Below are 22,722 nucleotides of genomic sequence, written 5' to 3'. Positions count from 1 at the left end.
GTAAGGGCTCTAATTATAAAGTAAAAGAGAAATAAAAGGGAAAGTGATATATAATAGAAATAAAACGCTAAAGCTGAGGCACTACTCTAGTGGATGCTATGAGGTCATTAGAGGCTTGCACCTTTTGGTTCACAACCACAAAGACCAACAGTCAGGAATACTGTATCAGTGGCTCAAACAGGATCAGCGGCATTGCCAACACCAGCCTGATTTTTTTTTTAATGATGAATGGCTCTGGTAAAGGGTTGGAAAACCTGTCATAATCTTCCCTCAACTCACATGGCAATTGTATTCTAAAAGATGTAAAAAATATATTATTTATATTTAAAGCACTTAAATTCTAGGCTCAGGGATTATTCACCTACAGGAATACTGAGTAGATATTCTAAAATTGTATTGAGTGTAGGATAATTCTTTTGTGTCCTGTGCCTATTGGGATATCCAGCATCCCTGGCCCTTTCCCACTAAATGTCAATAGAATTCTTGATCACTATGAAAATTAAAAAACACCCATAGGGGGCAGTACTACCATTCTTTGAAAACTGTTGCCAGATGATCAAATATCAAGGCTGGGTATTTTCTAAGGATTTCTTCTCACTAGGAAGAGGCATAGCAGGTATTCAGTTACCTAGAGCATCAACAATAGTTTCGTGTGGGTGTAAGTGCAGTGCAGATTACCCAGAGCAGCTAAATGGGATCTCAAAAGTCTCTTAGGCATTTATTTTTGTTTCCCTTTTAAAGCAGAATTCCAGGGTGGGGTGGTAATGCAAGGTCTCTGCAGGAAGTATGTGCTGGACTTGTGGTCAAGGACCAAGCACTATATGGCAAGTCATCTTTGTATATCTGTTCTTTAGCCACCTAGGAACATACGGAGTTTTTTCAAATGCTGCATTTGACCCAAGCCCTTAAGGTAAGTTGCCTATAAAGATATTTTTGAAGGAAATAGAACAGTAGGGCAAAGAGAACGAATATTAAATCTTGATGTTTCATTATATGGTCGTGAGTTAAATTTTAAGCATGTATTAAGTTTTTAAGCCTTGAAGGAAATTGTGTTGGTAGCAGGGGACAAGATATGTCAGTAGAGTGACAATAGAAAGTAAGTTTATATGAGGATTTCCATTTCCTCCAGGCTAGAAATGTTCTATTAAGATATAACTTATTTCAGGATGTATGACATTCCCGTTAATGGTTGCTTGGAGGTATTAACAACACCATGGTCTTGCTTGATAACCAGAAGTTATACTACTGGAAAAACTTTACAGACTTTTATGGAGTCAGTCCTCTGTGTGACTTGCTGGGAAAACAAAAATAATCTTATGCTTTCTCTCTTCCCAAAAGCTCAGTGAGTAGTTGAGTATTCTGCCAAGATAGCAGAATATCTGGATCTAGAAAGAGATTATGTTGATCCTCGGGGGACAGATATGCTGAGAGCTAGCTGGCTCGCTTGCTTTTAAAGAAAATATCGTTATTTTCATTTCTTTCGTCTCATCTTCAGAGACCTGTCCTGCTGGTCTCTTCCCTCAACCTCCATAGGATCCTATTTTTGAACATCACGCTTCCTGCCAAACTTGACTTCTACTGTAGCATATGCGTGGCAGTTTTCTGGAAATACTTGTTGAAGAAGGACATGGAGTTTCCTGTAGATTAGTTCTGGATGAGAGCAGAAAGATTGTGTCACAAGCCCAAACTCTCCACCCACCACCCCTTCCTGCTCCACCTCTTCCTTAAGCCTCAGAAGCCAGGACTGAATGTCTGCGGTGATCTGTGGGCTTTGCCCAGCTGTCCCTTCTTGAGGACTAATTAACCAGAGACTGAAGCATCTGACTTACCAGAAGACCAGACTGTGGAAAAATAAAAATGCTTCTTTATTTTTGGATTGGAGGAAGGCATACTCTGCTTTGTTGGAAGGCAGGTGGTGTCTGTGACTTGAGGGAATTTCTATAAGATCTTCTGAGGTGTCCAGTGCTTGCTGTTTATGAAGCCTATTATACCCTCGCTGCAAGGCCTCCAGCGAGGCCTCTGGATGGCACCAGAGAGTGCAGAAGACCAAGAATCAAGATAGGAAGGCACATGTCACCTTCCCTCCACTGGTCACTCTCCCCAAAAGAACCTCAAGACCAAAATTCAAATGTGCAATTAAAAAGATTCTTCCCAAATGCCATGCTATATTATTTGATGTTTTGTTCAATAAGATCTGTGTACATCATTTTGTTTACATCAATGTAATGCACAATTACTGATGTCCCAATTACAACTTGACCCTTCATTCAGTCAGCAAATATATACCATATCACTGCCCCCCCCACAAAATCAAAGAAGAAAAAAATCAGAAATCCAAGAAGCAGAAAAAATCCTCATCACCTGAACGCCCTATAAGGAAGAACAGATGTTATTTATTAAATCACATGTTTAATATGTAGATTGTTGAAAGTTACATAGTAGTTATCTGGAACTGATGCAAAAAAAAAAAAAAGAGCCAAACAATACAGTTGTCTTGTCTCTGTGAAAGGTGAGACAATAAACATGTCATGAAGAATGAATAACACGTGGGTAAATATGCAAATAAAAATTATAAAACAGTCTAACTAAGGGTTACAATAATTTTGCAAGAACTTTGGCAGTAAACTTGGGATTTAAGGACACACTGCTTTTTAAAAAGTTTCTCTCATATACTGTTTATCTCTCCTTATCTTGTGCCAATCACTAGGCTGTTATCAGCCCTGTGTCTGAGTCAGAATCTACAATTTGTAAAAGCTTCCCCCAGGGAATTCTGATGGTTTGTCAGCTTTCAACTACTGCTATTATAGATACAGAAGAGTAAGGCATTGTTCTGCTTTTGAACAGTTTATAATCTAATTGGGGAAACAATAGATATGCACACAAAGTAATAGAGGGCACTCAATATGAGTATCATACTTGAATAGTGTTGTAGTTCATAAAATGGAAAGAGTCCATTTGAGTCCAGAATTAAGGAGATAGGTAGGATTCTGAACTGAAACAGAGTTCAGCAAAGGGGGAGAGATGAATATTCTAAGTTGACAGAGTAATATCAGCGTAGGAGCAGACAGGACTGTGTGTAGGAGGAGTGAAGTGTGGAGGAGCCTGACATCATGGAGACCTCATGTGAGGGGCCAGATTACAACGTATCAAATCTATTGAGATGAACCATCTTTAAGACAGGCTTGGAGGACACCCGGTGGCTCAGCCAGTTAAGCATCTGCCTTTGGCTCAGGTCATGATCCCAGGGTCCTGGGATCGAGTCCCATATCGGGCTCCTTGCTCAGCACTGCCACTTCCCCTGCTTGTGCTCTCTCTCTCTGCCAAATAAATAAATAAAATCTATTTTTTTTTAAAAAAAAGCCAGAAGCTTGGTGGAATGCAGATTCGGGGAATCTCAGACAGTTATAATGATGCTTCAGACAATGTAATTCTCAGATTTTCTATCAATAGCAAAATAAGATCTTAAGGCAGTGTGCAACAGCCAGATCCTCCAAGAAACACAAGGGGCTCCTGAGGCAGGAAAACCATAATCATAGTAATACACATGTGCTCTGTGCTCAACTGCCAGGAATTAGACACCTCACAATAGCCTTTTATCCTCCCGACGGTTGCATCTGGGAAAAGATTCTTATTACCCTCTTGTACAGATGTCAAAACAGAGCTCTAAAGAGATTGAGTCACTTACCCAGCCAGCACAGCTGGTAGGTAGGACTGAGTCCGCTCTGCTGCCCTTGTGGCCACTGGCCCTCATCAAGACAGAACTGTGCATGGGTGGAAATCAGTAAAGTGGTCCAGGCCTGCAGGCCCCGTTCTGGCGCTCATCCCCTTGCTTCCTCGCCTGAAATTACAAGGTTTCTGTGCGCCTAACACGGCATAGTCCCCTTTCCCCCAGATACAGGGAAACTGATGCAGTTAAGGGCATGAGGTGAGGGTCTGGCAAATGTAAACTTGGACCTGGCTGTTTTTACGGTGAGTGGTAAGGGGCTACTGCCCCAGTGGCCTCAGCAGGTGCAAGCGCAGGAACAGTTTTGCCTGTGGCTCGCGAATCCCTGGGCACTGCGCCTCCTGCGAGAGCCTCTGATCTCTGCCCTTTCTGCACCTGCGGTAAAACATTCACTAATCTGCTTGCTCTGCCTCGTACCTCCTGTCATGGGGGCGGTGACCTAGCCAACCCCCTTCCTGGAAGGGCTCTAGGAGGGGATGACCGCCCGAGGCTGCTGCAGCCTTGGCACCCGCGGGAGCCGAAGGGAAGGAGGACACCGCCACCCGCAGCCTCCCGGAGCTCATTGCAGCCGGGACGCCGAGCAACCCTGCAGCGCGGAGCGCGGACGGTGGCGGATGTGAGCCGGACCCGGGCCCGGGAGCAGGAAAGGAACCATGGCCCCAGGCTGCCCGCGCCTCTGGGTCCTGGTGGTCCTGGGCGCCAGCTGCGCAGGCTGGGGGAGCTGGGGGGCCGAAGCGGCGCGGCTAAGGCAGTTCTACGTGGCTGCTCAGGGCATCAGCTGGAACTACCGCCCTGAGCCCACCAATCTGAGGTGAGGCAGGTCTGGTGTCCTGGTAGGCTTCTCTAGGGAAAACTATTTCTTTTTAGGACGCTTTCCTTTTGCAATTCTATGGCTTAAAAAAAAAAAAAAAGAACTTATCGCTCATTTTTAAACAAAACTGCTATTTTTGTTTCTAATAATACAGTGTGTTAGATATTCCGTTTGACGCTGTTTGAAGAATTTGTTAATATAGTTTTGTTAGTGTGATTGATTGTTGGTTTAATATATTGGTTGATTCAAAAGCACCAGGCACTAGCCCCCTCATTAGCCCTTCCTGCAAAGTCCCATTCCAGAGTTTTAGGCTACGTACGTATTATTTATTCTGTCCTCCACATAACTTCATCTTCTAAAATTAAAGATGTACACATCGTCCTTTGTTTAAGCAGATTGTTCAATACCAATTGCCAAATTGCCATAATTTTGTTGTAGTCTTACAAATGACTTTCAAACCATCATCAGTCCATAAACATGCAACATTTTTGTTCTTTTACCTTTTCTTCCACTTCATGTGACTCCTCATTTTTTTCACATTTTTAGTCCCTGGGATATAGTCTACCCTGGCTAGTTTGGAAGGGTCACTATGTAACTAAAAGGTGGCTTAAATAATAAAACTTTATTTTGAACTACAAATTATTTTTCTTAATTGAAAGGCTAAAAATAAGACTTCCCAGAAATTAAACAAATTATAGGACCAACTCACTATTTCCAGTTAGTTATATTTTTATATTTTTTATTAGTAAACCTCTCAGTGTGACTCAGTTTTTTTTTAACTTAACATCGCAGTTTAAATGATTGTGAAAGACAAGTTCCTCTTTTATGATTACAAAACCAAAGCAATCTCCCAAGAAATAATGTAATATTTTAAGAGTCTGGTAGTGTATAACATTAAACCCCTTAAAGAATTGCTTTGTAACTGGGTTATTTTGGAGTGTATTATATACTGTCTTGGTCTTGTAACAATAAGAAATCTTTTTAAAAGTTTTTTAAATATTTTATTTATTTATTTGAGATAGAGAGAGAGGGAGAGAGCACACAAGCAGGGGGAGCAGCAGAAGGAGAGAGAGAAGCAGACTCCCTGCTGAGCAGGGAGCTGATGCGAGACTTGATCCCAGGACCCTGGGATCATGACCTGAGCTGAAGGCAGACACTTAACCGACTGAGCCATTCAGGTGCCCCAAGAAATCCTTTTTTAAAAAAATCATTTTAAATATTGTCTTTTTGAGTTGATGATCTAGATCACATCCACACCCTTAGGGAACTGCCAAAACCCCAAAGAAAATCATAGGCTTTCCAACTTTAATTTCTCTTGCTCATGGGCAGACATTAACATGCTTGCTATCTTTGCTGAGATACTCTGTGCTTATGCTTGCGAGTTTGTCCTTTCTTCTGTAGTTAACTCTGAAAAATAACAAGCAGGATACTGGAAGCAGAACCACATAGGGCAAAAGCCTGACTCACATGGTGGGGGAGTCTAAAGGGAACCATGTCTGCTGATCTGATCCCCTCATCCTGTGGTTGAGTTTCCAGAATTCTGGTAAGAGTCATGCCTCTGGTGTCAATTATTGAGCCAAAATCATACAATGACAACCTAGACAAACTGTCAATATTTTTGAATCTCAAATCATGTCATTTTCCTCTGGTACTTTCTTGTGAAAAATCTAACCTGTATATCTAGCTGTTTAAGCTAAGAACTTATACTAAGTGTCTTGCACCTACAGCTGAATGATACTTACTGTAAGGAGATCAACATACAGCACTGCATTCTTTGCCAAAATATATTTTAGCACAAAGCAAAGACCTGTCCTCTTACTTCATCTAATATTAGCAGGAGAATGCCTTTTAGAGGTGGAATATATCTATTATTCTTGTCTGAAGTCTGAAGTAAATGTTTTGGAAACTTCCCTAAAGAAACTTGTTCAGTCATTTACAGGTATGTGGTAATAGATATTGAAAATAAAAACATATATTTTTTCCCCCTCTAGAGTTTGAGGGTCCCACTCTCCCTGCCTCCCTTTCTGGGAATTCTTTACCATGAATATAATGGTTTCACCTCTTTGAGTCTTGGTTCTTCCATTTATCCATTGTTTCTCCTCTGGACAAGTGACTTAGATTTTCCAAGACTTGCCTTTTTCATTTGGTTTGTTCGTTTTCAGTACGAATGCCCAGGGCTTTAACTCCATTAGTCATCTCCAACTTCTCAACCTGAAATAGGGTCCACCAAATCAATGGTTCTCTATAATGTTCCCCAGTAATTTAAATCTGTATATGATTCATCAGTTAAAAAATACCCCATGTATTTATTCATAAAGAACTTGGTTATATTTTTAGTCATTTAAAATCTAAGCATCAAGTTTGGGTTCACACAATGATCTTGGGTTCTTTTTTAGAAAATGGATTCTGAGTAAGAGGATTAGTTAAGGCAGACTAAATGTGGGAAAGAACAGTTACCACAACAGAATATTCTTGAAGAGATCAATAATTATTTTATTTACCCCATGTATTATTCATATTTATAAAACCTTGCACTTCTGAAATACAATTAAAATACTATTATTCCTACTACATATCTGAGGACGTGAGAAATCCATTTGTTTTGTGATGTGAGATGTAGATGTCATATATGACTTTCAAATTAATTTCTGTATTTGATTTCTAGTTCGAATCCTTCCTTTAAGAAAATTGTCTACAGAGAGTATGAACCATATTTTCAGAAAGAAAAACCACGATCCAAAACTTCAGGTAAGCCTGAAGTACACCATTTAGTTTTAAAGATAAATCTCTATGATAATTTGATATTCCTGGATATCTAAAATATCTATTTGGTGACATTTTTTAGAAATGTGTGCTTTTGTTGTTTTTAACCAGTATGGGCTTCATAATTTGTGGAGCCCAGTGAAAAATGAAAATGTGGGGCCTGGGATTCATATTTTTGAGAATTTCAAAACGGTGTCAGCAAAGCATTAAGCCAGAGGGCCCTTCTTGCCCATGAGAGGACATGCTCATGAAGCCAGCTATTTTTAACACCAATCAAAAAGCTCAACAAAACTTTTAAGAGTTTGAATTTTATTCATTCATCGAACAAATTACTGTTGAGCACCTGCTATGGGCTGGGTATTGAAGAAGGCACTATGGATGCCACAGTGGACAATGCAGAACCACATCCTGCCTTCCTGGAGCTTATGGTTTAGTTTATTGAGTGCAGATGAACCCTAGCAAATGATCTTTTGCTTTCATCCAGCTCCCTAGACTCATTCAAAGGAACCATATATGGCTGGTTCTTTTGCATCTGTTTTTCCCATCTCTTCTCCTGATTTATTTAGTGTGTGGTATACAACAGCTGTCATTTTCAAAGAAAAATCTTTTTCCTCATCTTTTTTTTTTTAAGATTTTATTTGTTGGGCACCTGGGTGGCTCAGTTGGTTAAGCGACTGCCTTCGGCTCAGGTCATGATCCTGGAGTCCCTGGATCGAGTCCCGCATCGGGCTCCCTGCTCGGCGGGGAGCCTGCTTCTCCCTCTGACCCTCCCCCCTCTCATGTGCTCTCTCTCTCTCATTCTCTCTGTCTCAAATAAATAAATAAAATCTTTATAAAAAATAAAAAAGATTTTATTTGTTTATTTGAGAGAGTGGGGGGTGGTGGGGAGGGTGAGGGAGAGGAGCAGAGGAAGAGGGAGAAGAAGACTCCCTGCTGAACTCAAAGCCACCTGAAGCCTGATATGGGGCTTGATGTGGGGCTTGATCCCAGGACTCTGAGATTATGACTGAGCTCAAATCAGATGCTTAACAGACTGAGTCACCCAGGTTCCCCTTTCCTCATCTCTTCTTTAATCAAAGAAAGTAGGTTGAATGGGTTTTGGGGTTCTTAAATATGGTACCATATTTCACAGGAATGATAGAGGCCATTAAGAAAGAACTTCTTCCCTTGGGTCCCCTGGTCAATAATTCTCTCATCCTTTCATACTAACCAAGTGAAGACCAGTCAGCTTTCCCACACTCATCCTTCTAACTCTCTGTGCAAATTGTTTTGTCCTGCCTCCTCTGATCTCCTTTTATCTTCAGTCTTCCTTTGGCTAGAGCCTTCCCTTCAGTCAAAACTCAACAACAATAAAACAAAACACGACTGTGTGTTCAGGTCAAACCTTATCGAGAAGAAAATCTCCCCTTGACTCTGCTGTTTCCTTCAGTGCCGTTTTCTATATGAGTCGTCCACTCCATTCTCTGTTAACATTGTTTCCTCCCTAATCCTCTCTAATATAAGTCCACTAAAATGACTCTCAGAAAAGGGCACCCATGACTCCGAGATGCCAGAACCAATGGTTTCTTTCCAGTTCTTTTCCCACTTGACATTGCGAGGACATTTAGTGATCTCCCTCTTGAAACTCCCTTTACTGCTTTCCCCAGCGCCACTTCCCTTGGTAATGGATGTGAAGGAGGAAAATGAGAGCAGGAGGAACTTATAGACAACTCTTTCCTGAAACTTGGCTCCACATGCGAGGAGAGACAGGGTAGTTCTGGAAGGGAATGAGGGGCTTAAGTATATGTTGGACTTTTACAAACAAGAATACAGTGACTTAAAATATCCAGTAGAAAAGGGGAGGGTAATAACATCTGAGGGAGAATAATGGCTGGAGCCAGACTCAGAAGAAATAGGAAGTGATGCGATTCAAAGCTTGGGCTGAATTGGCTTGAGGTAGAAGAAGTACTACCTTCACAGAGGCGGGCAAAGCAACAGACCATAACGTTACTCCTAAAATTGAGTTTGTAGTTGTGCGCAGGAAGTTGAAGGATCTCCTGTCCTCTGTCACAGAGTCTCTTCGTTTTCATAGCTCTGGCTCCAAGCTTAGTATATACACCAGACACTTAAGAAATATTTAATTAAATTAAACTGTAGGTGGGTAAAGGGAAAATGAGCTGGGAAACATATTCACTGGGCCTGGGAAAAAAGAGGAATTGGACAGGTGTTTAGAGCCTTACCTTTGTGATTTTTGCCAAGTTAACTGAATTTAAATGTCTGGACCCTGTAGCCCACTATGCTGAGTACCATAAGTGTTAGAAAGGCCAGGGCCAGGCTGGAGACTATCTTCTGAGCAGGAAGGAGTCACTGGTAGTTTTTGGAGAGGAGAGTACTGTGATCAAAATCCTTTGAGATGGGGCATCTGGGTGGCTCCGTCGATTAAGCGGCTGCCTTCGGGTCAGGTCATGATCCCCTGGGATCATCCTGCTGAGCAGGGAGCCTGCTTCTCCCTTTCCCTCTGCTACTTACCCTGCCTGTGCTCTCTCTCTATCAAATAAATTAATAAAATCTTTTTAAAAAAATCCTTTGAGATGATTAACTTTTGTAGAAATTTCCTGATTCAACCTCATTAATAAGAAGTAGACCTTGATCATTAATTTATGTTTAAGCCCTGTGCACTTAAAACATCATCTTTCTGTTGACCCCTGTGAATCTCATAACACATTTGTTTCATGTGAACTCTGAGGCATTTTAACACCATTTTTAAGCAGCTTCTTCCTGGATTCTCGAAGTTACTTAACTATCAATCCCTGGAAGGCAAAGGTAGTATTTTATTCATCTTTGTATCCCTGTAGTAGCTGATACAGTGAGGCAAATCTGGGGTAAAACCTATGAAGCTCCGAGTGTAAACACTGCCATTGACTATGTGACCTGCTCATTCCCAGCCTGGTCCTAGGTCATTGGCACCTTTCCCCTATTTCCCGCTCTGCCCATCTGGCGGGTGTGATTCTAGCTGAACCCTGAACAAATGAGTCGTATGACACTTCTGCCTCATGAGCCCAGAAGTCACTGTAATTGTGGGTGGGGCGAGGCTATAGGACTGGGGGTCTGAAGGTGTCCATCCAGCGAGGTTTGCAGACATGTGGACAGGTGGAGGTGCTGGGCTCATTTTCAGGAATCCTGCCTGGGGCTTTAAAATGGCTAGTGTTGACTCTGAATTTTTCCAAGGAAGGTTATGAAATGTTTGCTCCTGAAGGGGTTTTAAGCTAGCTGCAACAATGGGCTTCCCTGTTTTCTGTAATTTATTATTCACCTGAGTGCAGGGGATTGGATTAGCTGACTTCATGTTGTCCTTTCCAACTCCAAAACTGCATGAAATTGGGTACATGCTGTGCTACCTTCCTGGGGCCACAAGATAGGCGACTCCTTCCCCCACTTCAGTGGCTGGGTCCCAGGCTATCTGGCTGACGGAGGAGCTAACCAGAAGCTCAGGCAACATTCAGGCATGTGTTTGCCCACATGCAGGAAGGTATTTGGTTTGCATTTATGAAAACATCCCTTTGTTTTGCCTTAATTCCGAAGAAACAGAAAGGGAGGCAAATAAATACTCCAGACCATTCATTGCAGCAAGAGGTCTTATTAGGTTAAATAACTTAGGAGACTTATCCTGGGCACTGGGCATTTGTAGCCATGTGATGCCAACAAACAAATCACCCGAGCAAGGCAACCATGGCAACAAAATGCAGTGCACACTGTAACAGCACAGTCGACACTCTTGGGCTCCTGGGCATTCCCGGGAGGTGGGAGTAGCCAGTGGGGGCTTCCATCAGGAGCTAGGACTGAGGGCGGCAGCCAGAAGAGAGAGGTCAGCTAGTGCAGCCACATGTGGTCAGGAGTCAAAAATGGTGTAGACATTGGAACTATTTCAGGAAAGGGGGTGGTTCTGAACCTTCTCTGTGCAAGGTAGTAAAGAAAGCTTTGGTTCAAGAGTCCAGAGACCTGAGTTCAACCCCAGCAGTGCCACCCAATGATTGACTGACCTTGAGCAAGCCATCCTCCCTGCCCCCACATCCCAGGCTTTGTAAGTATCTCTAAAATGAGGATGGAACAATGTGACCTCCACAGTCCTGTGTAAAGCTAACACACAAGCAAACAAAAAGCTTCAGGCACAAGATCGGCATAAACTCTAGTACTGGGAATTCAGTGAAAGCAATAAGAAAACTGCAGGTAGAAAGATAGAAGTAGGGGAAGAGGGCTTCTGACTCAGAGATCCTGGTTTCCCATTGCCAATAGGTAACAAATTGCTGCAAATGGTAGCTTAGAACAACACAAATTTATTATCTTATAGTTCTTGAGGTCAGAAGTCCAAAATAAGTTTCACTGGGTTAAAATCAAGGCACTGACAGAGCTCTCCTCCTCTGGGGGAGAATCGTCTCCTTGCCTTTTCCAGTTACTAGAAGCAGCCTGCATTTGTGAATTCATGGCCCTTTCCTCCCTCTTCAAATCCAGCAGGGTTGCGTCTTCCAATTCTGAATTCAGCTTCTCCTGCATCCCATTTATAAGAACCCTTGATTACATTGGGCCCTCCTGGATAATAATCTAGGAAACTCTCCCATTTCAAAATCCTTACCTTAGTCACACCTGCAGAGCCCCTTTGGCCATCCCAGAGAGCGTATTACAGGTCCCAGGAGTTAAGATGTGGACATCTCTGGGGGGCCATTATTCTGCCTACCATATCTACCAAACAAAAACCTCCCGCAGTGTCCTCATTTCAGAGAATGGTACCCCTGTGCACCCAGGCCCCCACCCTGCCACCCAGCCAGAACGTCACCAGCCAACCATGGCAAATTGGTCTCCCTCACCCTCCACCTGTATCCCATCCATCAAGTCCTGAGAGTTCGATCTCCTAATAGCTCGCTAGTTTGTTCTCATCACCTCCACAACTATCACCTTACACTAAGTCACCAACATCACTTCCCTGGAGCTTTCTATCTGTTCTCTCAGCGTCCACTCTGAGTTCTCCCCAGCTCATCCTCCACCAATGCACCCAGAGATTTAAAACCCAAAATCTGGTCCATGTCTCACCCCTGCTAAAAACTCTTTATTGGCTTCCAGGTACACTCAGAGGCAAAACTCTAAAAGATGTAGAAGGCTGTACATGACGGGGCCTCTGATCATGCCTTAGCCTCACGTTCTGCCTCTCTCTTTTACCTTTTAAACTTTACCTTCACTGTGGCCATCTGTCAGTTCTCTGAATAGGCCAAGTTTTCTGGTGCCACAGGCCCTTTGTGCATGCTCATCCCACTCCCTGAAATGCCCCTGCCCATGCCTTTGCCTCTTTGCCTTTGGACTTCAATTAAAGCATTGCTTCCTCAAGGAAGTATTTCCCAACCCTGATCCCCTCCCTGCCTCCAATATTAGATAAGATCCCTCTGTCAAATGCTTTCCAGAGTATCCTGTGCTTTTCTTTCATAATACTTTCCACAGTTTGTAATTTAATGTTTGTGTGATTATTTGTTAAAATCTGTCTCTCCTACTTTTTTTGTAAGCTCTGTGAAGGCATCTATTTTACTCACCATTACAATTCTGTAAGTGGAGGCCTTATAAACATGATCATCACCCCTGCAAACAAATACTGGTTGAATTCCATGACTGCTGTACCTTTCTTCTCAAGCTCCTGTGATCCCTGCTGGGTGGAAGCCAACCCCACAGAGTTTACAGATGGCTGGGAAGTGAGAGCAGTCAACTCTTGTCACTTGTCTGAAATAGGACTTCTGGTGACAGGTTCTCAAGCTTGAAAAGACATCAGAATCGCTCAGGAGCACATGTTAAAAGTGTGCTCCCAAACTCCACCTCCAGAAGCTCGATTTTGGGGGGCTGAGATAGGAATCTGCCTTTTAGTTAGACCCCATGAGATTCTCATGCAGAGAATCCAAGGACTACATTTTGGGAAATTCTCATTTATGATTCTTCCAAAGTCCGATTCAGATATCACCTCCTCCCCTAACTCCTCAGACAGAACTGGTCCTTCATCCTCTCTACTCCTAGAGTACTTTGCCCACATCTCCGCGGTAGCTCCTACCATATGTTTATCCCCAAACTAGCTTGAGAACTCTTTGAGCACAGGGAGGGTGTCTTATTTACCCATGTGGCCCCAGGACTCAGCACGCCTGTCATGTAGTACATGAAACCTCACTCTTGATATCTGCACCTATAACCTGTCATCCCACTGTGTCCCACATTGAAGGAAGTGATAACATTGTTTACCCAGTTGCGCAGGTAAAAAACCTCAGGGTCATTCTTGACTTCCCTCGCTCGCATTGCCACCTCCGACCCATCAGCAAATCCAGCTGGCTCTACCTTCAAATGTCCGGAATCCAACCTCTTCTCACCACTTCCCTGCCACGCATGCCGGCTGGTCTGTACCATCTGCTCTCGTTTCCACTCCTGTCACTGCACAGACTGTTCTCTACACAGCAGCAAGGATGTACTTTTTTTTTTTTTCAGAATGCACTTTTAAAACCATGCCTGTCTGCTGCACAAAGCCCCAGTGATTTCCCATTTCATTCAGAAGATAATCCAAAGTCCTTACCGAGACCCATAAAGCCTCACATGATCCGCCCCCTCCGTCATCTCCTCTCGCTCTGCCTGCACTGTTTTTCTTACTGTTCTTTGGACACATCAAGCTCACTCCTGCCTTAGGGACTCTGTACGTGCCTTAGGACCAGAGTACCCTGTGATTTTCTCCCTCGCTTCATTGGGGTCTCTGAGATCTCCCACCACAGGGAGATCTAACGGAGCCAGTCACCTTCCCTCAAATCACCCTGCATAACCGAAAATGAACACCTTTCTTTTCTCGACCAAAGACAGTAATCTCCAAAAATGATAGCGGTCAGAATGGGGTAGACATGGTCAGAACTATTCCTTCTCTCTCTTGACTTGCCTGGGGCCCAAGACAAGCATTTCTACCTTCCATGTAGAGATAATGTGCTGGCAAAACCTTCTAGATTGAAGACAAGCAAGCCAACCTCAGGACCAGGAGGAATGACAGCCATCACTCATGGGGTTCTCTGCATGTCTCCATGCTTAGCAGCTCTGTCTTTGGTAGTCCTGAACATAGATATATTATAAATCCTTGTTTCCATAGGACTTCTTGGGCCTACTTTATATGCTGAAGTTGGAGACATGGTGAAAGTTCACTTTAAGAATAAGGCAGACAAGCCTGTAAGCATCCATCCTCAAGGAATTAAATACAGTAAATCCTCAGAAGGTAAGAGTAATTTAATATCCCCAGTATCAGACATTTAAAACCATATTTTTAATCACATGTTAGAGAAATCTCCTTTCCTTCAACTGGTAATTATGAAAGTTTTTGCCTTTGTAAGTTTCAGAGAGAAAAATGAACAAATTCTGGAGTCATCCAGACCTCAGGTTTTCACTAGGTTCTTGCTCCTTAACAGTTGGATGGGCAAATTACCTAATCTTTCTGAATTCCAATTTATTCACCTGTAAAATGAGAACAGTAATACATACACATTGCAAAGTGGTTTAAAGCAAGGGGTCCACAAACTTCTCTGTGAGAAGCCAGATAGTAAGTATGATTGGCTTTGGGATCTCTGTTGTAACTAGTCAACTCTACCTTTTAGTACAAACACCATCACAGACAATGTGTAAGTGAATGAGTATGGCTGTGTCCCAGTAAAACTTTATTTACAAAAACAGACAGCTGGCTGTATGTGGCCCACGAACCGTAGTTTGAAATAGTGACATAAGACTAACCTGACACATAAAGCTCACTTAATAAGTGGTATTTGGTGGTGGTGGTAGTAGAAGTGTTATTAAAATTTTGGACAAAGTGAAATGGTTAAGAACATAAGCTTTGAAGGCAGACTTAGGTTCAAATTCCAGCTGCATCACCTCTGGTTCTATGAACTTAACATCTCTGAGCTTCAGTCTTTCATCTATAAAATGTGAAGTTATACCCACCCTGTAAGATTGCTTTGAGGATTAAAATGAGACCGTTTAGGTAGTGTATAAAATATGATTCCTAGAACATGGTAAGCCCTCAATAAATCACAATGATGATGATGACAACAATGGCAAAGTTCACGAAGATGAAGGTGACAAAAGTGACCACATCAGCCACGTGGGAGTAAGTACCTGTTGTTGACCTTGTTCTGATTATTTCCATTATGCTGATGTTCAGACCACAACAAGAATAGTGGAGTTCTCTCAGGAGCTGATATAAGGAGATTGTATCCATATTGTAATAGATATTAGTATAATAACAGTTTTAAATAACTTCAGACCTTTCATGACTCACAGATCTTCTTTTTCCCATATGTTACAGCCATCATACCTTTGAAGGGGGCAATTGTGGTTTACAGTTCAGGTTCTGGAAGTAGACTGCTTGGTGCAAATCCTGGCTTACACTTATTAGCTGTGTGACTTTTGAAAAGTTACCTAACCTCTCTGTGCCTCATCTCTCTCATCTGTAAAATGAGAATAAGAATCATATCTACCTCATATGAGTTTGTTGTCATGAAATCTTTGGATAATGCCTAGCATATAATAAACTCTTGATAGATATTAGACATGATGGTGAAGTTGATTCTTCAATCAAAATGTGTTCCAGTTATGTTTAAAATTTTTAAGTGTATTCAGATAATTTCATATTTACCTGATAATTTATGGATTACAAAGTGACTTTTACATTTATTATTTTTTGTGTAAATTAGTAGTCAAACTCATTCCAACTAAGGTATATATGACTGATAATAAGTTAATGAACTACCTTTCCAGGAATATTTGCATTAGCACTTAATCTTTGGCTTGAGGAAAAACAATGAAGCATTAACTGAAATTTCAGGCATCTTAAAGGGCCAATTTGGCAAGACTCTGAGTAGCATGCATAGGAGTCTCTCCTATGTCCCTAAAATCATACAGTAGCATAGCAAACAACCATTTAACCTACTTCCGAGGCTTCTGGGCAACTGCATCAAGAATTCAGCGTGTAATGCCAGAGGGAAGAAACCCCAAAATGTCACATCCAGGTTCCATTTCAAATGTGGGAGGAGGTAAGTTTCGTGGACTTTGTATTCCAGCTGGGCTGTTTGCATGGGGAATGAACCTTGCAACATTACCCCCCTTCCTTTACTCTTTATTTGTTCCTGCACTCCCCCACAGCCAGTCATCTATGAGAAACTGTTTAAGATGCTCCCGCCGCTTCCACTAGTCACCTAAATCTGAGAACGGTAGATACAGATTGGTGGGAAGTGAAATTTTATTTTGGAAATGAGATGCAAACCCTATCTATTTAAGATAGAGTGCCCTATGGTAAAAGAGAAGTCTTCTGTTCATTTTAGTGTGCCCTCTGTGTTAAAATAAGGCATCTTCTTCTTGCCTGACACTCACCCTGGCCCACAGCCATCCTCTATGGTTTGAACTATTTGGGGCAGTGTGGAAATCAATTAACCACATTCTGAGGCCAGCTACATGAGAATCCAGATTCCTTTTTTGCAGAGGTAGGTGTTTGAGAGATGGATGGTGGGAGATTGAGAAAATATACTAGGCCTAAGGCAGGACTCAATCCTTGCCCCTATGGCTGCTTGATCTAACCAGTCAATGATCCAACCTTGACAGCAATCCTACTTCTCTGGGAATTAATCCTTGAGCCCCACCAGGGATGTGGAGACCTACTCTCATCAGCTAGAAGGAAAAGATAGCCATGGAAAGAATGCTGGCTTTACAGCCAGAATGAGCTGGCTTTAAATTTGGGCAATTTGGGGCAATTTTCTTTACCACTAACCTTTAGTTTTACATCTGTGATATGGACATAGCAATTCCTGCCATCGAAGGCTATTACAGGGATGAGTCATAATATATGTAAAGTTCTTGGCACATAGTTGGTACACAACAATGTTAGTTGCTGTTGGTGTGGTTATTTCATGGCTCTTCATGGTGCAGGCGTTGAAATTTGTTTTCAGTAGCTGAGATTGAAGGAAGTCCTTGGCCTTGAATAGTGCTCATCATTTTATTTGTACTCGAATGAAATAAAACTCTCTCATAGAATTTAGATGTCGAAATGAAATAAAATTGCACAGAAAACCTCAGTTATCCAGAGCACAGAGGAATGAGTCATTTTGAATCATTACATTTTCCAGATAGTTTGGGGTTTACTTCTTTAAGTGTCTGAGATATATTTTAATCACTCCGGATATATGTTATATTTCCCCAGACTCTTTAAAACGGAGGATGAGAAGTAAAACTCTAACTCTAAAACTCTCTTCCTAAGCCATTACTTCTAATCTGTGAGATTGTACAAATGTTAGAATTATATGCAGTCTAAGTAAATGACTTGAAACGAAGGTCTATATTATTGTCTATGGTATTGTCTATGGGTAAAGCCCTGAGCTTTCATTCGTGTTTTTTTGTTTTTTTTAATATCTATTTTGCTTGCCCAGAAGTCTTGTTGCTTTTTTAAATTCTTGACTATGCTTTAGTTAGTTGATGGTTGGAAATCTGAGTTCTGGCCAGGATAGATGCTACTGAGTGTAGAAGTCTCATGCTGGCCTTTCATCCATAAATTGGCAGCACCCGGCATAAATGCCAAGTTGTAGCTTGGTGTTGCCAAACCACTCCCACCTGCACCCCTCCCCAGGCATGCCTGGGAGAAACCTCACTAGTGCACAGGGCGAGGATGAGTAACCCATTTGACAGGTTGGACAAATCACGATTTGTAAAAATACAAGAACATTTCCTTTAGGCATGTATTTGATAGGAATACATTTTTAAACCAGGAAATAAAATATCTGCAGCTGTACCTAATCACTTAAACACTTTCTATCACTAAGCGTTTCAATTTGAGACTAAAATTTCAGAAACTGTAGCTTGCTTGCACTGAACTGTTGGTAATGATGCACCTTTGAGCAAATTTTGTTCTTCAGTAAGTTTTCTGTAGCTGTTTTGGTCAATTAACTTTTGAGAACTTCTAAAGGCAATGGAAAGAATGCCACTTTCCACTATAGGAATTTCCTATGATGTTTTGACAGCTGGAACAATGGAAGCATCATGTCCAGGAACATCATTTTCTAACTTCATGAGGCCAAGAATCAGGAAGCATTGAATAAGGGCCATCATGCTTGATTCAAGATAGCTCTAGTCAACAACTTGCCATGCCAGGTCCAGTCAATAGACAAGGTTTGACCTGCGAGGGCAACTCTCCTTATCAGACCTGTTTGTTCTTTGCTTCCAAAGCTATTTTGTAACTTTCCAGAGACAATTCTTCCTGTTTATTAGCAGAGACTCTTCCTTATAAACTCTTTCTTTCTTTTTGATTTAGACTGAAATAATATTATTACTCTCAGGAAATTGTTCAAGCTTTTAACATTTCTCAACTCCTTATTATTCAGGTTATAATATTCAGATCCTTTTCATCATCAGAGTGAAAGTTCAGCCTATGGTCGATATTGATTATCCATGTCAAACTATCTATGAGGGGAAGAAAAGATACAATGGAATCCCATGTTAAGATTTTCACTAGCACAACAGTCACAACTCAGATGCCTATAGCAGTCAGGAGGCTAATTCAATGAAAAAATATGTCCTTTAGGGACTGGGGGCCACAGAGTCACTGTCCTAACTAAAGGAGGTAGCCAGGATTCAGGATAGGCAAATTCTATGCAGGAATTTTATCCAGTGTCACAAGAGCAACATTTTAGTTGTTGTTGTTGTTGTTGTTGAAGACAGCAACTCAGATTCTTAGATAGTATCTCCATAATGTGAATGTTGGCATTTAATTTGTTGTAATACCATGCAATCTTAAACACCTGTGAGCTAAGACTTGATAACCTTGATTTTAGCCCACAGGGTCTTAAATCTTAGGAATTCAATACACTCTCAGTGAGCACCTTCTCCATGCTAGGCACTGTGCAAAGTACCAGAGATATTAACACAGATATAATCCAGCACCTGCCTTTGAGTTGCTCACATTCTGGTGACAGTAATGTGCGTGATACAAATAGTTATTATCTAGTTGGAGAAAATGAAATAAATCATACAGTGCCATACCTATTTAATTATAAATTATGATGGGTGCTGTAAAAGAAAAATACGTAGCACAATTAGAGATCAGGAAAGGAGTAAGCTTACATTTAAGGTGACATCTAAAGGATGAGCACACATTTATCCAAAGGAAGACAAAGAGGTGGAACACTCTAAGCAGAGGAAGTGGTATCTGTAAAGACCCTGAGGTAAGATGGAATTTGGCTTGTTTGGGGAACTAAAAGTTGGCCCAAGAGAGGGATACATAGTAAACAAGGGGAAAAGTCACACACAATGAGAGTGTAGAGAGAAGTAGGGTGGTCCATATTAAGAATTTTGTGAGAGAAGAAGCTATTTTTAGGATTTTAAGCAGGAATATGACAAAGTAAGATGTGGAGTTTCAAGGGATTATTCTGTATACAAGTTGGGAAATGGATTGGGAGGGTACTCTTGTACCAGAATCCCAGTGACCAGTTAATAGGCTAATTCTGGAGTCTAGTTTTATCCTAGGGTGATGGCATTAGAGACACAGAGAAGAGTGCAAACTTGGGATATATATTTTGGGGGTAGTTGGTTGCTGTTGGAGTACAAAATGTGCACAGCTTAGAGGGTATGGAGGGAGATGACACTGGATAGGTAGACTGGAAAAACTCATGAATTACTTCAGCCTCCATGATAACAAACTTGGACTTTATCCTAGGCTCTTGAAAGTTTTGCAGAATGAGTTAACACAGTTGGATTTGTGTTGAGCAAATAGTAACCTGATTCACTCTCCTGTCAAGACTTTATGGTCCCGCTGTAACTAGTCTTTTCCATATACCATCACTGTAATCACTATCAATAAATTGTCAGCTTCTAAGAGCATTAAAATCCATCTTCATTTCCTATCTGTAAGGCTGATATCATGACTATCATATTATTTAAAGTTTGGTTGTATTCTTTCCCATACATATAAAGATGATGCTCTGTCCTATGGAGATATGTCAGTAAATCTAGATATCTCTACCAACTCTTCTATCTCATGGCTTCCATGCTCAGAACCTCATGTGGTATAGTAATGCATGTTGCTGCCATGCCTGAATGCCTCATTGATGATGGGTGCATGTGCCTTATTTCACACTCCTATCTGGAGAGCCCAAACATATGTTGATGCTGTGCAAGCTCACATGAGTGTGAGTGGAATTGATTTTCCTGATGATGTGCAATTAGACAACAGTAGCTAACATTGTTGCAATATAAAATATCCTACATAGAAATTTAGCATCTCAGACTTTGACTTCTGGAAATGAGGGATCAGATTTACCCTTTTGCTTAACAACTAGACAGACAGACAGACAAAATACATGAAACAGCAGTTGTCAGATACTGAACAACAGACAATACAAGAGAATGCTCCATGGGAGAAGAATAACAAGTGAGGTGGGTCCTATGTGTACCCAAGCTCACTGCATAGAGAGGGTTTCAAGGGCATAGCATAATGAGGGTGAACCCAAGCAGAGCTCAATAGTCCTTTGAGTTAAGAAAACAGAGTTTAGACTTTTGGTAGGCCAAAGTGTCTGGATTTGCAGGACAGAATCCTGAAGAGGATGGTACAGGCACAGAGAATGAGTTCTTGAGAATCTATGCAGAGGTCTTGTCAAAGTCTTTAACTAAGTGCTAATCTGCACATGCATGTGAGGAAAATATTAAAAGTAAGGAAAATACCACCAGAAAGTAACAGGCAGAATAGTCCCTGGACCACACACATAAAAATAGTTTATGTTCCCATCATCAAACATGGAAAGACCTCCTAACAAATGGGCACTGAGTAGAGATAGAATCAACAGAAGGTACAGGAGTTGGATAAAAATAGTCTAGACTGCAGACTACTCAGAAGGTGACAAAGCCTTAAAAACAAGACTTGAAAGTATCAAATCAATTCCATGTCTCTTAACTGTTTGCCAACATAAAATACTATTTACAAGAATGGAACAAAATCCAGCAAGCAACATGTAAAACTCACAATGCTAATAAAAATTAATAAGCATTAAAATAAGCAGGAAAAGTACTACCCATAACCAAGAAAAAACTTAATCAATAGAAACAGATCCAGAAATAAAAGAAATGATAGAACTGGCAGGCAAAGTCATTAAGACAGCTATTATAAATATTCTTCATATGCTCCAGAGCATGATGAGGAGAGAAATAGAAGACATAAAAACACATAAATGGAAACTTCACAGATGAATATAATAGCTGAAGTGGGAAGTACACCACCAGATGAGATTAACAGCCTTGTAAAAGAAAATATTAGAGAATATTATATATAGCAATAGAAACTATCCAAATGAATCATGAAGATAAAAAGACTGAACAAAATTAACAAAGCATCAGTAATCTATAGGACAATATCAAGTGATGTCACATATGTGTAATTAGAATCCTAGAATGGGGAGGAACAGAAGAAATATTTGAAGAAATCAAGGCTGAAAAATTTCCAAATGTGATGACAGCTATAAACCAACAAAGGCTTGGCAAAACCAAGAAGAAGAAAAATGAAGAAAACCATACCAAGGCACATCATAATCAAGTTACTAAAGACCTGTGATGAAGAGAAAATGTTAAAAGTAGTCAGAACAACAACAACAAGACACAGAAACAAAAATAAGAGTGACAGCAGACGTCAGTAGAAACAATGCAAGCCAGAAGACAGTTAGGGATATCTTTAAAGTACTGGTGTGGAGTGGGGGAGGGCAATTTGTCCACTTAGTATTCTATACCAAGCAAAAATATCTATTTAAAATGAAGAAAAAATAAAGGCTGTCTTAAGCATAGAAATAAGAAATAATTTCTCACTAGCAGACCAGAAAAACATGTTAAAGGAAGTCTTTTAGCCAGAAAAAAAGATGATATTAAAAGGATATTTGGATCCACAATAATGAACAAAAAGCTTCAGAAATGGGTAATATAGAGAAAATTTTTCCTCATTTTTAATCTGTTGAAAAAATAATCATCTAAACTTTAAATTTATTTAATACAATTAAATATGATTTATTACAGGGTATAGTATATATGCAGAAGTAAACTATGCATACTAAACGATAGCACAAAGGCTAGGAGGGAGGAAATGGGAATTTACTATTGCAAGTGTCTTATAAGCGAAATGGTATAAGATTATTTGAAGGTAGACTCTTAACGTCTTATCTTGTAAACTGAAGAGCACCAGTAATAAAACAAAGCAAGGTTAATAAAATAATAGGGGAGATAAAAAGAAATATTCAATTAATCTAAAAGAAAGCAAGAAAAAGAAAAAGGAATAAAGACCAGATGGATAAATAGAAAATAAGAGCAAGATGGTAGATTTAAACTCAACCATATCAATAATTATATTATAAGCAAATGGGAAGAACACTACAACTAAGAG

At 40.8% G+C, this 22,722-nt stretch overlaps 1 protein-coding gene and 1 long non-coding RNA gene across 2 annotated transcripts in view; both read left to right on the top strand.

The window, feature by feature from the left end:
- The first annotated feature begins 7 nt into the window (after positions 1-7).
- On the top strand, positions 8-2,156 carry LOC145722279 (uncharacterized). The gene is made up of 2 exons (XR_014146424.1): positions 8-910; positions 1,496-2,156. It is a non-coding gene; the product is annotated as an uncharacterized LOC145722279 (long non-coding RNA).
- A 2,078-nt stretch (positions 2,157-4,234) lies between these two features.
- Positions 4,235-22,722, top strand: part of F5 (coagulation factor V) — a 66,859-nt gene continuing 48,371 nt past the window's right edge. Inside the window, exons 1-3 of the mRNA XM_081824561.1 lie at positions 4,235-4,535; positions 7,201-7,283; positions 14,425-14,547. Of these exons, the coding sequence (XP_081680687.1) occupies positions 4,378-4,535; positions 7,201-7,283; positions 14,425-14,547 (364 nt within the window). The 5' untranslated portion in view covers positions 4,235-4,377. The remainder of the gene's footprint in view (positions 4,536-7,200; positions 7,284-14,424; positions 14,548-22,722) is intronic.

The sequence above is a fragment of the Leptonychotes weddellii genome, chromosome 6, assembly GCF_054177405.1.
Source record: "Leptonychotes weddellii isolate Sample4059 chromosome 6, ASM5417740v2, whole genome shotgun sequence".
NCBI lineage: Eukaryota > Metazoa > Chordata > Mammalia > Carnivora > Phocidae > Leptonychotes > Leptonychotes weddellii.
Note: the sequence above shows the minus strand (reverse complement) of the source record. Positions and strands in the feature narration are given on the sequence as shown.